General features: G+C 32.1%; 1 protein-coding gene across 2 annotated transcripts in view; it reads right to left on the bottom strand.

The window, feature by feature from the left end:
* The window catches only part of LOC105320441 (dipeptidyl peptidase 2), a 329,741-nt gene that overhangs the window by 3,453 nt on the left and 309,025 nt on the right, over positions 1 to 17,263 (bottom strand). For both annotated transcript variants that reach the window (XM_066075430.1, XM_011418369.4), the window contains 4 exons: positions 15,397 to 15,563; positions 7,211 to 7,271; positions 6,691 to 6,806; positions 6,044 to 6,200 (listed from right to left, as the gene is read on the bottom strand). In XM_066075430.1, coding sequence (XP_065931502.1) covers positions 6,044 to 6,200; positions 6,691 to 6,806; positions 7,211 to 7,271; positions 15,397 to 15,563 — 501 coding nt within the window. The remainder of the gene's footprint in view (positions 1 to 6,043; positions 6,201 to 6,690; positions 6,807 to 7,210; positions 7,272 to 15,396; positions 15,564 to 17,263) is intronic.

Genomic DNA, 17,263 nt, shown 5'->3' with positions numbered 1-17,263 from the left:
GTACTTGAATTTGTTTTCGCCACCTACTTAGAATTCAAAAATTGAGAGTGAAAAACCGAGTTAAAATAAATGTGTTACACAATCTCATGTAGATACTCATAATGTTGTCTGGTACTAAGTTGGAATAAATGTGTTATTGATACTCATTATGTTGTCTAGTTCTATTTCATTACTTGTTTAATATACTCTTATAAATCTAAAGAACTGGGTACGGTAAGCAGCAAAATCGGCCCTGTTTTCAAAGTTAATGAAATTTTGAGTGAAATATTTGGAGAATTAACCGGTTTCAAAACAGTTTGATTTTTGAAAATATCTTTTACGGTTTCCATATAATAGTTATCTAAACAAAGCATCGTTTATAGCTATTCAGTTAACTAAAAACGTCATGACGTCATGAAATGTATTGACAACGTTCTTCAAATAATAATTAAAGAAAGGATGTTCTGGTATATAATGTAAATAAAGACATATTTAATCCATTATTTTTTTGCCTTTTGCAGTAAGGAATTAATTATGTTTCATGTTATATAAATTTATACATCATCATCATAATAGTTTGCATTCTCTCACCAGAGGTCGTGTTACGCAACTTTCCGTTGCACCTCTGAAAACGCCCAATGTACAAGATTAATGTACAAATTGAGAAGATGGGCAAAATGTATTTAAAATCAATGTAGTTTTTTTTTTTTTTTTTTTTTTTTTTTTTTATCTAAAATCAATTTAAATGTCTAATGCATGTGAACATCTTTCTTTCAAAGTTACTGTAAGAGCTTTTTAGGCGAGGTAAAAATTAAAAACTGCATTTTTATATTATCTAGTTTGACGGATTTTTGAAAAATTGAAAGGGCAGGTTTTGCCCGCTCCAGATTGATCACTGGTTTTATAGAAATCAGCAGCAGTGTCAACTCCTATAATCTTATAAACTTGCACACAATGCTTGTCCTCTCTTTAAGATGATTAGACAAGAGAATGAAAACAGCAATAACACGTGCCTGTCATCCTTGTTTTGAGCATGTGACAAACTATTTCTCCAGTTTTGACAGAAGTGTAAGCTGTACAAGTAATAGCCTTCCAAAAAGCTTGCTCGAGTTAACAAAATAATTCAAGGGCTACCGTATCTTATGACATGAATTTTAATTTTCGCTGTTATTCATAAATTCATAAACAGAAGTAGAAAATTCAGTCTTTTTCCTTGATATATAGCTTTTGGTGTTCTGAAAGGGTCACTTCGACCTTTGCAATTTCGGGCGAAGATGCGAGGTTGCGAAGGCGAAGGTACGAAGGTGAAGGAGCGAAAGTGCGAAGATGCGACGGCGAAGCGCGTAGATGCGAAGGCGAAAGTGCGAAGTTGCGAGGGCAAAGGAGCGATACTACTATCACTCTTTCGCCCTCGCAACTTCGCATTCTCGCCTTCGCACTTTTGCCTTCGCCTTTTTATGTTTTTGGAGCTCTCTATCGTTTAAAGATATTTTTAGCTGTATAAAATAACATCTTTGGCAGAAGATTAACTTTTGAGAATTTATTTTCAACACCCCGCGCAGATCAATATTTTCATTATTTCTAGTGGGGAAGGGGGGGGGGGGATCCGAGGGATAATTGTACTATTGTACTAGTCGGGGGAGGGGGTGGGAGGTCCGAGGCATATTTTTAGTAACTTTACTATGTGAAATCAATAATACTAAATTTTCCAGGGGTGGAGGGGGGGGGGGGAGGTGTCCGACCCTCTCTCCATTACTGTGTGAAATTAATTTTACGTGGGGGAAGGGGGGGGGGGGGGGGTCTGGGCCCCTCTCAAGCTCATCCGTGCATGAAAAAGGAATGTCGCATATAATTTAATTAAAATGGTATAATGTGTTTGAACCACGATGTTGGTTTAAGGTAAACAGACAGCTGATAAGTGACGGGAGTCTGGAAGTGTATGTGTACACATTATTGCGGACATTACATTTTATGAGGAGTATATAATGATTAGGCATAGTGAGCACCGGTAAACATATATGTCACATAACACAGTAAAATATTTATAAACTTTCATAGTAAGCACGATGGCCTATAGCGCATGGGTATCAATAACATCTGAGATTAATCGGCAAACCTCGGGCGAGTACGGTGCCTGCAACAAATTCGATTCCATTGGAATCGACCGATACCTCATACTGAATGCAATAAAAAAAAGACGAAGGCGAAAGTGTGAAGTTGCGAAGGCGAGAGTGCGAAGTTGCATTGGCGAAAGAGCGATAGTAGTATCGCTCCTTCGCCATCGCACTCTCGCCTTCGCATCTTCGCACTTTCGCTCCTTCGCCTTCGCACCTTCGCAATTTTGCCTTCGCAACTTCACACTCTCGCATCTTCGCCCTCAAGGCGAAAGTCGAAGTGGCCCCATCGGAACACCATAATAGCTGGAGCATGTACATGTATATTATTTGAAATTAATTCATTTCATTATTTCAAATTATTTTGAAGTGTGCATGTATCAAATAATTGCATGTTAGCTTGAAAGATAAAGCAGTTAAATTGTATTTGTTATATTAAGATGGAAAATCAAAGGCCTTTTTGTCATTTCCAACGATAGGAAAGTAATAGAAACAGTTTTTGTTATTCAAATATTTATAAAGCTGCATGTGTACACACGGTGTGCTCTGGGGTACTCTCATGATCCCGTCCACTAATCGGCACGCAAACATTATGAATTCATGTGAAGTTATCGCGCGAAGACCTGCTTTTAAATTACCTAACACTAAAAGGATTAGATCTCCAATGTTTTGAATAAATCCATTGGGAGGGGGTCAAATGATTTACATTTGTTTTGTAACATATATATATATATATTATACTTTTGATTGAATGTTTTAGAAGAAATTTATCGAAGAAACACTATGCACACTTGACTACTAATTGATTAATGTACATTTAGTAAGACACGCAAGTTATATCTTTTCAAGATGAATGAAATCGATCAATTGATCAAAAATCGGGACATACCCCTGTTCGGCGATTTAATTCCTCCAGTAAATATTCCAGCGACATGAATATATATTTGACAATGTTTTAATCTGAAATGATTATTTTTTGTTAATAATGATAACTCAACACCAATTACATGTATTACCAACATTCTACCGTAATAGATAGTTTAGACCGATCAAGAAATAATTAACGCAAGACATCCGTGAACGATGTAAAAAGGTAATTAATGTATTTTCTAGAATTAAAGTTGTCATTTAAAAAGCTAAACACAGCTAGATCTATCATTAGTTTTGAATTCCTACATTCTTACGCAAAATGTTGTACTTTTTTAAATACTGTAGAATATGTACGCGACTAACCCCTAGACACATGTCCCGTTACAGAGACTAATGACACCCATGTACTAGTAAATATACTGGGCGCTTAAAATGCATGCATATAGAAATATGATCACTATTATATTTTTCTTGTGAAAATATTTTTTTTAAGTTTGATTTAATTACTTCAACAGGATCGGCAAACATTCAGTGTCTGATTTACTAGTATAATTATATTTCTAATAACGTTGTACCAAATATATAAATCTACACAAATATAATGTTTTGAATCTGACTTCTGATTTGATAATAAAACTGTTTTGAAATTTTAAATGTATCTGTATAAACTTTTCTCTCTCTCTCTCTCTCTCTCTCTCTCTCTCAGCTACTTTATGACGTCATTTGTTTACACTTGTTACCTCATTTATGTAGAGTACAACGACACACAGATAACTTTATATTCATTAAATAGCAAATTATAAGAAATGTTGAGGTTTTTTAAAAAAAATATTTCTTCTTATATCCATCCTGAAATCAATATTGTATATTTTTTTTTACTACACAACAATGTTGACAATTTTATCTGCAATACACGGTATGTAATTGTAAGTAATTCAAATACACTGTGTCTAAGGACTAATAAACTAATAAAAAATACTCCAATTTTTCCATGGAACGGTTTTATTTTTCTTTAATTAAAGTCAATTGTCAACATAAGTCTATTTTTACAGTTAAGTATTTATTTAGGCATTGTCATATTAAAGAAACTCATCTTACGTCTTAGCTAGCCAATGAAAACATTCATTTTTTTGTGCATCTTGAAAATAGAAAAAAATAAAAAACGAAAGTGGCCGCAGTCTTGTACATATTTTTTTCCGTTTCTATGTTAATAAGCAGTCTAAAATTGTGCTATTCTGAAATATTGGTGTATGTACTTGAATGCGTCCTTATAGAAATATCAGATCAAACATTACAAAAACCCATATATTTTACAAAATCCGTAAACAAGGTCCGGTTTCGGAGTTTACAATTACCAAACGCACGTGAATTTTAGCAAACGAAAGTTACTTTCATGCATGGGGTGTCCTACATGAACTATTCCGGCGAACATTTTAAAGATATCATGTGTTTGATTTTTCACATTTCAACAGGGCCGATATGTTATACTTAGCGTACCCAGTTCTTTGGAATGAAGCTGGTCTTGAAAGCAGAAAGGATTTGTAAGTAAACACAAAAGGCACACAAACTTTTACGAAAATTAAGATGTATTAAAAATCTTCACTAAAACTAATGTAATTGTTTTGTTATTTAAGGCTGCTTAAAGTTAACTCTTATGTTTAACATCACCTTCAAAACACCAAACCTACAATGGAGCTAGGGCGATAAAATTAAAACAAACAAAATTTTCAAACAATGATTTTTTATTCATTTACATTAATTAATACAAATGCAGTGAGTGTATTTAAAATTTATGTAAACTAACTGCTTCATGATCCTTCTTATCAGTTTTAAAGACAATCCCACTGGATGTCAATGTATAATTAATAATGTGCTTTAAACAGTATTTTAGTTGGGAAAAAAATAAAATCAAACAGGAAAAAACAAAACTGAAAATTGGGGTTTATTTTTTTTTTTTTAAACAATTTCTCCAAAACCTACGTGTGGAGGCAATGTTAAACATAGAATTAATTTTGGACAGCCTAATTCAAAGAAACAAGGAACAGTTTTACTCTATGAAAACCATGCCACATTTTAACTTCTCTACCATGACAAAAATATTTATCTTCTGTAAAAGGCAGGTTTATCTTTTTAAATCGTCAAAAGAGATGCAGAAAAGAACAAGGAAAGACAGAATACAGACAATCAACCAAAAGTTCTTATAGACATAATTCATTAATTTAATAAATTTTAATAATTTAAAAAATTTCAGCAAAAACTGGTACATATGTAACAGTATAATTGGCCAACTGGATATCTTGTTAATTTGTACATTCATATTTTTATATTAAAACTTAACTGTTAAAAAATGAACAAAACATTATTACTAAGATAACAGAACTTTTAATTTTGAAGAAAAAAATAAAGCCACTCCCTTCCTTTTGTTCTTCTATATGCCTGCATTAGAATTTTTTTTACCTGTTACAACTGGTAATTTTCTACTAGTATATTTGAGTATATATCAATGGTAAAAACTGTGTAATATGAAATTAATCTCAAATGACCAACAAAAAAAATATGTCAGCTAATAACATGTGATATAGCTTTCAAACATTGTATAGAAATAGTTTATATACGTACAACAATCTATAATGGATGCTTTTATGTATGGCAAACACAATGGAGTAAAAAATGCAAGGTGTTAATATGGCTAAATAGAGAAACGATTACCGAAACTTAATACCATAGTACTCAGAATAGAAATAAAGACGCTCTCTGAAAAAGGTCTTGCAAACCAGCTGAATAACAACCAAATATAGCCAATGTGACCAATTACAAAGGTACAATTTATATAATGTTCATGTAGGTGTAAATTGAATTGGTATATTTATAGACATATATAAACTACATTTATATGTTATCGTATGAGGTGTTTATTAACTCACTCCATCATATTGGAACTTGTGAACAATTATACATGTCAGTACATGTAAGCATTTCTAAAGTAGAACTTTACAAAGGGAATGTAAGCCCTTTTTTCAAGTGAATGACTCCTTTGTACATTGTTCGTGGAGATATCTACATGTACCTATCTTACTTACTTTCTGCCCAGAACTGTGCCTGACCCCACAAGTCTCGCGGTGCCACGCCCCACGTCTTCTGGCAGTATTGATTTCTGATTGGATTTGTGAATGGCAGCACTGGGAACATGTCTGTGATATTGTTACTCCCAGCAGGAAGATGAATTTCAGTACAAGCCTGTAACAAGTTAATTACGACAATGATCTACTGGCTTCATACCTTTGTGAACATTCCCATGAATTAATAAAATTCATGTTCATAGTTGCTGAAATTTCAAGACCTTATATCACTTTACTGTACATCATTCTTTACAGAATACATCCAAAAAACATAAATGATCAGAAATCATATCACATTTTGACAAAGAGGAAAAAACATATGCATGCATGTATGTGAATTACTACCACTTCCTTAAGGTCAATCATATCTAAAATTATGATATTAAATCAGATAATGGTAATTATTTCCCAAAAGAAATTAAATCATGATTGAACTGCATGCACACTACATGCATTAAAATTTTAACATAGTTTGTGGAGTAAATTTTAACAGAAATCATTTCACATGATGTCAGTGAAAATATATGTTTGAACCACATAGAATACCTACTAAGTACTTTTTCAAAAAAATTTTTTGTATTCTTCAAGATTAAACCGTATAAGGGTACCTGATAATCCCACGCCCTGCTATTGAATCCTAGCCCGCATCCCGTGGGATCAGCACACTCAATAAAGTCTGCCCAGATGTCAAAGCAAAGTCGACCGGTACTGTTGTAAAATATCTCTGCAAAAGGATGACAAGTACAGTACTTACTGGTACATGTAGTAACACTTTAAAACATGACAAAGAAGTACTACAATAGGCCTGGGGGCCACATGGCTCATGTTAGCAACAATGTCGAAGACAGTGTATGTAAAATATACAATACAAAACAAAGGCATGTCTAATTAACACTTGAGTAAATGCCATCTGACATCATTATAATAATTTCGTGCAGTCTGTGATTTTTTTTTAGGTTTCTTTAGGTTTCAGTGGATTGATAAACTAGTTAGAACTGGATATTGTATAATTTCAACCCTGTCAGTTTCTATAGAACTATGAATCACAATCAGTTTTCTAAAGAAATAGAACAGAAAAATACTCGGTAGATGTGAAAATATCATGCTGCAAAACAAACAACATCTTACCTGAAGCTTGATATAGGCCTTTTACAGCATCTGTGTTGTTGAGGATCATGCCACAAGCTACCTTTAAAGTAAAACATGTTGTAAATAAACATTTTGTCAAATGAAATGAAATAATCATGAAAATAAAAATTGAAACATTACAGATTCCAGAAAAAAACTCGGGGACTTGTCATTATACCCTAATTCTAATTTTTTTTTTCTTCGCGGACTTTTCATTCATGAAATGTATTCATTTTAATGTAATACTGGAAAATCCAGTTGAGAAGTAAAACATTTGTTAGTGATCTGAAAAGCCATACAAGTTTTAACTTTCAAATAAAAAAATGATATAAAATAATTAAACTTTTACCAATATACATATACATGATTGTATAACATATGAATGCAAAAACATGTCAGGAGCTTTGACTTGTTCATGTATAACAAAGAATTGTTAGCTCTGTATCTCATTTGTAACTGTTCGCCTGACATTCAATTTTGATTCACCATTACAAATTCCTTTATAGTAAAGCTTTGTCAGCATTTAAATTGAAAAATGAAATTAAAGAATTTTCAGCTCAAATTGTGAACATGCCCCTTTAATAACTGAAAAAAGACTCCAAACAAATTGATGGAAAACACTGGAGTTTCATAACCACATGTTATAGTTACAGTAATAAAGCAAATGGCCTGTAAATCTATCACTCAGCCAAAAGCACCTCATAACTAGAATGGATATTGATTTCGTATTTAGAAGCCCATAAAAACACTCTACTAGGCTACATTGCAAGTTCCTACAAAAGAGCACATGGACAGGCTTATAAAACAAGAAACCATGATTCAACTCTCCCAGAGGTACATTACCTGGTCCTAGGTAGGCATTTCATTAGGTATATTGATGCAAAATTTCTATCATACAATCATAAATGGTAGAGTTCTAAAAAATCCAGCAAAAAATATAGCATCTTCCTGCCTATAAAAGGCCTCCTATGACATTGCAAAATTCAATACAAATTGGAGATGGATGAAATCATATTTAAAGGTTACTACAGGTTTTTATGGTACAAGGAAAGATCATGCTCTGCAATAACCATGTATCTATAAAATGAATCAGACTTTGATCAAAGCACTTTACAAGATTACATGGAAGCCATTTGTGAATCAAGATTACCACTATACTGAAAATATTAAGGCTCGTGGAACTCTGGAACTCTATGTTTCTGCTAATATTTTCTTGACTCTCTGATAGTTTTACAAATTACAAAACGTTAAGGTTTTCCAATTCTCAATCAATCACTCAAACATTTGTTACCATTTTCATAACGTTATCAATGCTCTGGACTATGGGTACTTTTTCAAAACTGTTTCCAAAGAAGTTGGCCGGTAGCTCGAAATACCGTAATAAAAAATAATGAAAACACATTTTTTTTTTTTTCAAATATATAAATGCAATGGTAATTCATATGCATGTAATTTAAGCACCATTCATCCCAATCCGGCCCACACACAAAAAGATATGAAATTCCCTTTGTAAAAAGTTCTTCAAATTCATTCTTTTAAAAAATATAATGGCTCATCGGCTAAATACATTCACCTGACTCTACACACACAAGGTTTTTTTTTTCTTTTCTTTAAAATTCTTGAAATTTTGGGTTATTTGGTTGTGAAAACAATAATAGAAAAAAAGAGGCCTTATTGCATATTTTACGAATTAAAAGCCAAATCTATGATATCAACAAATAATTCCCCAGATAGGACATTCAGGAGTTATCATACATCGTTGGGGATTTGTCATTGTTAAAAAGAAAAGTGGTTATAACTTCATAACATAGGGGATATATCAACAAGTACATAAATTATTGATCAAAATCAATCACACAAATCCTCACTGTAGCTTGTATTTGCTGATTTTCTCCATTTTTTTTTTCTCAGGAGAATCAAATTTTTTTAAAAAAAATTTATTGAGCTCCAGAAAATATTGATCCTTTGATTCTTAAAAGTGTGCACTTTTAATTTACAGACTAAATCCTTAAAGGGACTTGGACACGAATTAAGATCAACAATTTTATTTTTTATTAATAAAATGGTTAACTGATTGACCAAAATATTGAATGTTAAAGTCAAGTTACAAGAGAGATACAGAGGTAAGAATTGGTTGTTATGTAAACAAAGCTCGAGTCTTATAGTTGAATTTACATAAAATGTAAGGTAGAGAATTACCATTTCTTAGACAAAATGATATGCAAAAAACAATTTAAACTAATTCACTATCTTCATAAATACCGTACTATTATCAACAAAAGAAAGATAGTGTAACATTTGATTGAAATTTACACCAATACAACACACATGTAAAAATGACAATATTTCGAGCTTTCTTTACAAAACAAAGAATTATGAACTCTGTATCCTGCATATAACTTGATATTTGACTTTCAAATTTTGACATAGCATTATAAACTTCTATATTTATCAGTATAAACATTGAAAATGGAAAAATAAAATTTGAATTGTTTTTGTCAAATCGTGTCCAAGTCCCTTGTTTGATGCTTTATGACAGTCCTTGCATCCATATTATACAGTCATGTACTCAGCATCCTTTGATAATAAATCAAATGAAAAGGAAAACCCCTAGATTAGCAAAATGATGTATAGGAGATCATCAACTTGTCATGTATTTTGATTGAGAGTTTCAGCTTACAGTTACTCATATGAAGCTCCATTTTACACCCAACAGAGAAAGGTGTTGGTAAAAGAACAGGGTTGTTGCTAAAAGTATGTATCAAAGGAGCCATACAGGATAAAACAAAAAGGAATAACATATTAGTGGTTATATTTCATGGCCAGATAAAATGTGTATTTACCACTTTAAGGTTACTCCCTCCCCCTAATCAACTTTAGTTTATTCTGCATAGTTATGTCTTGAAAATCCATCAGGATATTGCAAACTTTTTTTTTTCACAAAAGAAATGCTCCAGAGACAAAAAATCAATTTCGAAAAATCAATTAACAGATTGATACACATAAAAAAAAATCACATGCATGCATTAAGAACAAACCAAATCATAATCCCACAACTCCTTATCATTTATAATCCCACAACTCCTTATCATTTATTTCTGATGCAACTGATGACAAACAAGTTATATACAGTTATAACTTTGTCATATCTTAAGTTGACACAATTTATACCACATATCAATAATGGCTAAATTTTAAATTCACTGATGTGAAATAACTCCGAATACTATTTTTGGGAAGAATAGAAGAGTCTCTATAGTAATTCAGCAGAGTATTTGAGGGAAGCCATTTGTGAGATTAGACTACATTGTATGTACTCTGTTGGCCTCGTTGAGGTCAAATTCAGGGTGGCAACAATGGAATTGAACTACCGGGTACATGTGTTCTAGTTGTTTCATGTTCTCTATATGTTTACTTGACATATCATTGACCTTGTAAAGTCATTTGAGGTCACCTCATAATATCACCTGTAACATTCAATAAAATTGATTGGGTTCTTTTTTAGCTCACTTGAACAAAATTCTATGCGAGCTTTTCTGGTACTCTCTCCTGCATCATCTGTCTGTCCTTTTTTCAGTTTGCTTACTTTTTACATTCTCAAATGCATCTAAACCACTGGGCCATATTCAACCAAACTTGGAACAAAGCAGCACGGGTGATTGGCTTTCAATTTTGTTCATTACAGGGACACATCCAATTAATTTTGGGAGTAGATGATTAGGAAATAATGAAAACTGGATGGGGTGGGTTTGAAAAAAAATCTCAAGAAATGAATAGCCAATAACATGAAAACTTTCACACTATATTTCATATGATTTTACTTCAAAGAATTACCTATTCAGCCAAAAAGGAAAAAAACCCCAATTGATTCACTGTCCTTGCTGATGAGATTCATTCATATGAGGAAAAGACAAACATGCAGAGAACTTTGAAAAAGAAAACTTCAAATCATTACTTCCAGATAAATATGTTGTTAATAAACATTTCAGGTTGGCGTTCATGCATAATTCAAGGTCAATCAAAGAACTTGAACACAGAGTATTTAGTATGAATGGTTATGGGCATAAGAATCACATAAATCTAGAAATTCATTGTTTTATTCATTCCCAACCTTGCACTCATTATTACAAAAAGTGTATAAATTTTTTTTTTTTAAATATGTTGATATACATGTTGTATGAATGGATTGTAAAACTTCCGTCAATATTTATTGTGGATTTAACGGGATTTGTAGGAAATTGTACATGTAAATACATGTCCTTATTTTAAAAATAAATTTGAGCACTCTACCTCCTTTCCTATAAATACTATGCTATTTTCAATGGTAAATCATTTATGTTTGAATAAAATGAATCAATTCTAAGAATCAAGAACATAACTGTATTTTCCTAAACATCATTCATTTCTGCCAGTTCTTTAGAATATTTTCTTTGTATCACCAGTTTGCATGTGTAACGCCTGGTCAAATGTGCTAGTCCATCCCAATTATCAAGATTATATTGTAGATTTTCCAAGTATTTCTTTTTCCATGACATCTCATCAAGAAACCAGTACATGCAGTGTTACAGATATTTCATTTATTGTTTCCTGACATTTTCCATAATATCTGTAATTCTGAACAACATCAACAACAAGTGTATCCTTGTAATATTGTATCACTATACTTTAAATTGATTCAATAATTGAAAAAACCCAAAAAACCTTTCTCTGCCACAAAACTTTTTTATGTTAAATGAACCACCAACGATAAATAACTAAAATCTACAACCAATAGCACTAGGTGATACATACTGAAATGGATATTTTCCAACAGCAGAAAATACTTCAAACCATAATTGACTAATTTCCTGGATTACCAAAAATAACCCTTTACGCATTCTTCGTTCGGATAAAGATATCTGAGATGCCAAGTTGCCACTTCCTTACGACTTTCAATTTGGACCCAAAGCTCTTCTATTTGAAAGGGATTCTAAGCTTACCCAGAATCTGATGCAATTTTGGAGATTGGAAAATGTTCAATCCAAAACACTATCCAATAACTTATTACAGAAAAGTTTTCATTCAAAACCAGTCTGATCTCTAGAGCCCCTTGGAATACTGATAAAAGATTACTGATTTCTCAATTTGAATCTCCAGAATAAGTTGAGCTTATCAAAAGTTAAGAGGACTGGATGGCAGTGGCCATTTATAAACTATATTAATTTCCTAAAGAGGAGAGCTTTGAATACAGATATAGCAAATTATTCAAATTTTTTGAATTTCCTCTTTACTAAATGATAGTTAAAGCAAAGCAAATTAAATCTGAAAATTTAGAGAAGATCAGATGGTTATTTTATTGACCCCCCAGCCTCCTTAAATAAAAACCCTCCCTCTATCATTCTAAATTTAATAAGCACCTAGTGACCCATATGATGATGTTAAAAACTGCAAGATGTTAAAAACTACAGTAAAACATGCTTATAACAAAATGCCAGAGATGGGCAATTTTGCTTCGTTATAAACATTATTTGTTATATCCATCAATTTTACAATATGTAATAAAGTCACAGGGAATGAAAATTACTGTAAGGGTCAATTCATTATAAGCATGTTCGCTATAACTGTGTTTTACTGTATATTGTTCCCTGTTTAATCCCTTTACATGTAGTTCAGACAGAATTAATATTACTAGTAGCATGGTTTTTGCTAGCAATTGTGTTTTTTTTTTTAAACATTAAAATGTAATTTATATGCACAGGTTTTCAATGTGCAACACAAGTTCTGATTGTTTCAAACAATTGGATCAGACTCAGGCCAACAATAAAAAGAGATTTGTTTGATATATTCCAACTAACCTGTCAAAATCATCCCTACCTGATCTTTTTATCCTTTTTTTTTTTACTTTTAATCTACATGGTTACATTTTTTTAAATACAAGATATTTCATATTATTTTTAAAACCCATACAGAATAAATAATCTTAAAGCAATAAACATTAATTTTGTCTAGCTTTCCCAGTCAAATAAATACCGTAAATCTGGAAATTTTTACCGTAGATAAATTTTTAGCTAATTTGCGCGTGCTCTGCATTTGCAAAAATTTTTTTCCTAAAAATTAATCAACAAAAAAAAGTAATAAAAATTTGTGGTTTTCATCATGATTATCAATGTGTAATACAATTTTAAAAAAGAGGCTCATGGGCCATGTAAGTTATTTACCTGATCACAACAGCCATCATAAAATCATCTAAATGGAGTTGTATGTAAAATATCTGAACAATTTAGTAAAATTGATCCTGTACAAAAAGATTTTCAAAAGTTTCTCCAGTCATTCTTAGCCTAAACATGAAGCCCCTTCTGACATGGATGATTTCATGATGATTTCATTGTCATATTACATATTGAGCATTGCAGTTCTCAAGAAGATCAACTATATGTATTACATAAATAATACTATTTACTATAACATTTGAGCTTTTGAGAATAATCTACACTACATGAGCATGCTTTCACACAAGTTACAGCTTATCTGGCCAATTGGTTTTTGAGAAGAAGATTTTAAAAGATTTTTCTCTATATATTCTTATGTAAAAATTTGACCATCAGTGTGGCCCCACCATAGCCCTGGATGTCATAATTTGAACAAACTTCAATCTACACTACCTAAGGATGCTCCCACACAAGTTACAGCTTTTCTGCATGGTCAAACTTTTTTTGAGAAGTTTTTTTTTAAAATACCAGCAAATTTTCAACTAGAGGTACTGTAAGCAACCTCACAATTGATAACCCCCGCTAAGAAAAAATCATAACTCATGTATTTTTTCTATTATAGAAAATATTGGATGAATCTATTTCACGGTCCATTTTCTATAAATAACAACTGCTCTATTTTTAAAACTGTTCATGCTTATATAAGTACACAAACCAATTTCTATTCTTTAAATTCCATTTTATTTCAAGTTAATTGTTAATGCCTGAGGAAATTTGCATCCTTATGTTAACAAACATTACTCGAATCAAACAAAAATCCACATGTCAAGCAGCCATGTAATATAAACATTTTGAAATATTGGTATACTGAGCCTGATTTTTTCGTTTTTTTTCCACACAATTTTTTTTCCAAAAAAAATAATACATCGGGGCAGGCAACTTTCAGGGAGACGGGGATGAAAATCTAAAAAATAATTTATATGGCCTGAGACAAGCCAGCTGTGTGTCAAATTTTAGCTTCTAATTATTTCCATTAATACAAGACATGACACAGACAGGAATTAAGCATTTTTTAAATAATGACCTTGAACTTCCTCAATTGACCTTGGGTCAAGGTCATGACACACCCTAAGGTCATAAGCAATCTTTGTGTGAAGTAAGAACTTCCAATGTTTCTCCACAAGAAAGATATGGACCGGAAACAAATTTTGCACAGACATACGGATGTACAGACGGACGGACTGACAAGGTGATTCCTATTTACCCCCCCCCCCCCCCCCCCAAACTTCGTTTGCAGGGGGTATAATAATTCTATATTATCTTGATTCCATTTAAAGGGGACAAGTCCCTTTATTTGCACAAACTTGAAAGCCCTTTTCCCAAGGATACTTTGTGCCAAGTTTGGTTGAAATTGGCCCAGTGGTTCTTGAAAAGAAGATATAAACGTGAAAAGTTTACAAAGACAACAACAACGACAACAACAACAACGACAGGCAACAGACAAGTTTTAATCAGAAGAGTTTACTTGTAGCATCCCTTCCTATCCGCCTTGATAATATGGACCAGAGAACATTAAAGACTTAATGATGGCCTCAAATAATTCATTGTACTTTTCGATAATATTAATTTTCACCCAAAAAGATTTACAGCTGACTTTAACTATAACTAATCATTTTCTTGGAAACTGCGTTTCTGAGCAATTTTGTAAAATTCATGAAAATTAGTGTGAAGGCTGCAAGTGCAATGTATCATCTAAGGCATGCAAATGGTCTTCATCAAGTGTTCAAATATAAATTCAAGATGACTTTTCATTTGAAGCTTGACAAGTATTTGGAAAACACATTGATTTAAGAGCTTTCTGTAGAGAATATTCTCTATAATCACTCACTTATCACTCTTTGTTGTAGTGGGCTGGAAAAAACCACAAATCCAATGTACGGTACTTTAATTTGTAGCTAGGGACTAGAGCACAAACAGTTCATCATCACACTGTCTTACCTTCACTGGGTATCCAGGTAAGTTTCCCATAAATGAGGTGGGATATGGGTAATCCATCATAGCTAGGTATGTGAAGGCATTCCTTATCCATCCAAGCAAATGGTGATAGTCGTTCATTGAAGTCAGTGGTTTACAAAGGGCAAAAGTAGTGGATAGTTCTTTCAAACCTGTAGAATTTGTTACATTTAATCAATTAATAAGATAGGTTATATATATCATATATATTGTACAATTTTCAGAATTTTCAAGCAACAGTAAATAATATTGCTAAGAAATAGAATACAAAAATCAATTATTTTCAGATTTCACAACCATGCATGCCCATTTTATGAAAAGTCCATTTTAGATTTTACTTTTGACCGGATTTCACTAGACTACGTCTAGTCTTGAAATTTGCAAAAAACAAAAATTCATCCACTGTCAGATTAACTTTACACGTAATATCAGTTTGTTAAAACATTCTTTGGTCTATTTCTTGATTGGAATAGATATTTTTATGGCTGCACTTGACAAGTTTGGCACGGACACCACTATTTTGCCATTTCTTCTGAGAGTAGAATGGTTGACATGAGCACAAAGTGTCATTTTATCCTTTCCTTAACAGCAATTCAGTAACGCAGAAGCTTTTACTGTTATTACTTGATCAAATGCACTGCAATCATTATTTTCCAAGTTAAATTTAGATTTTACAGATTCATTCCAAAGCAGAGACACGCAGAAGTCTGAATCATTCTTAGAAGTATCTGTTAATAAAGAAAAATCCAATTATTATATTCCAAACACATTCAATTTAAAGACCAATTCAGGATCATTTGTGAAAGTTTGCACTCTGCGTGCAAGTGATCGCCTGCAAACCAGAGTAATCATCAGAAATATTGAATTAGACTCAGTGATTATCAGTATTCTCAAGTCCTCTAGATATGGATACATTTTGATTATTAAGAATACATTGTATTAAGATCCTTAATTATAAGATTACTATTTGATTATCAAGATAATAAGTTGTTCTGTTGTTTATATTTTTTAATGGAGGAGGGGGTGTGTTATAGAGCAATAAATTAGATCCCATGACAATCATAAAGGAAAACCAATTACAGGTACAGGCATCTTTGCATTTTTGGAGAATGACACAATAATGGTCTAGTTAAGATAATGGTCATGTAAAATGAATAGATTCCATCTGGCATGCAGAAATTTCATACCATTTTTGGAGAATGACACAATAATGGTCTAGTTAAGATAATGGTCTGGTAAAAATAATAGATTCCATCCAGCAAACAGAAATTTCATACCATTTTTGGAGAATGACAATAATGGTCTAGTTATCATAATGGTATGGTAAAAAGAATAAGGTAGATTTTATCTGGCATACAGAAATTTGAAAATCTAACTGTACAGAAGTAAAAATACTTCTGCAGACCAATTTAAAAATGCCAAGTTTCAAAGAAGATGCCCTACAGCATATCAGTAGCTGTTCAATGAATCTAAGAAATCAATAAATACGTTTACTGATTTTTCTGCAAAGAATATGATACATGTATACAGCCTACAGTATAACACACATCAGATTATTTGACTTCTGCAAAATATGATAAACTCAACAAATGACAACAAATACCATAACAACTGAAATAGACTCGAGTATCATATCAGTGAATAATGATATCACTTATTTATGATGACAAACCAAAAATAATTAATATCCCAACAAATAGAGACCTTTAATTAAGAATGTTTGGAACTAGGTGTCTCCTCAGGACAGTATTTGGTAAAACTATCCTTTTGAAAGGGGAGGATAAAGTTTTAAAATTTTACTCCTATTCACTCAACTCCAGAAAATAAAATAAATCTGTGCAGTCAAAAAAAG

This window comes from Magallana gigas, chromosome 2, assembly GCF_963853765.1.
Source record: "Magallana gigas chromosome 2, xbMagGiga1.1, whole genome shotgun sequence".
In the NCBI taxonomy this organism is placed as follows: domain Eukaryota; kingdom Metazoa; phylum Mollusca; class Bivalvia; order Ostreida; family Ostreidae; genus Magallana; species Magallana gigas.
Note: the sequence above shows the minus strand (reverse complement) of the source record. Positions and strands in the feature narration are given on the sequence as shown.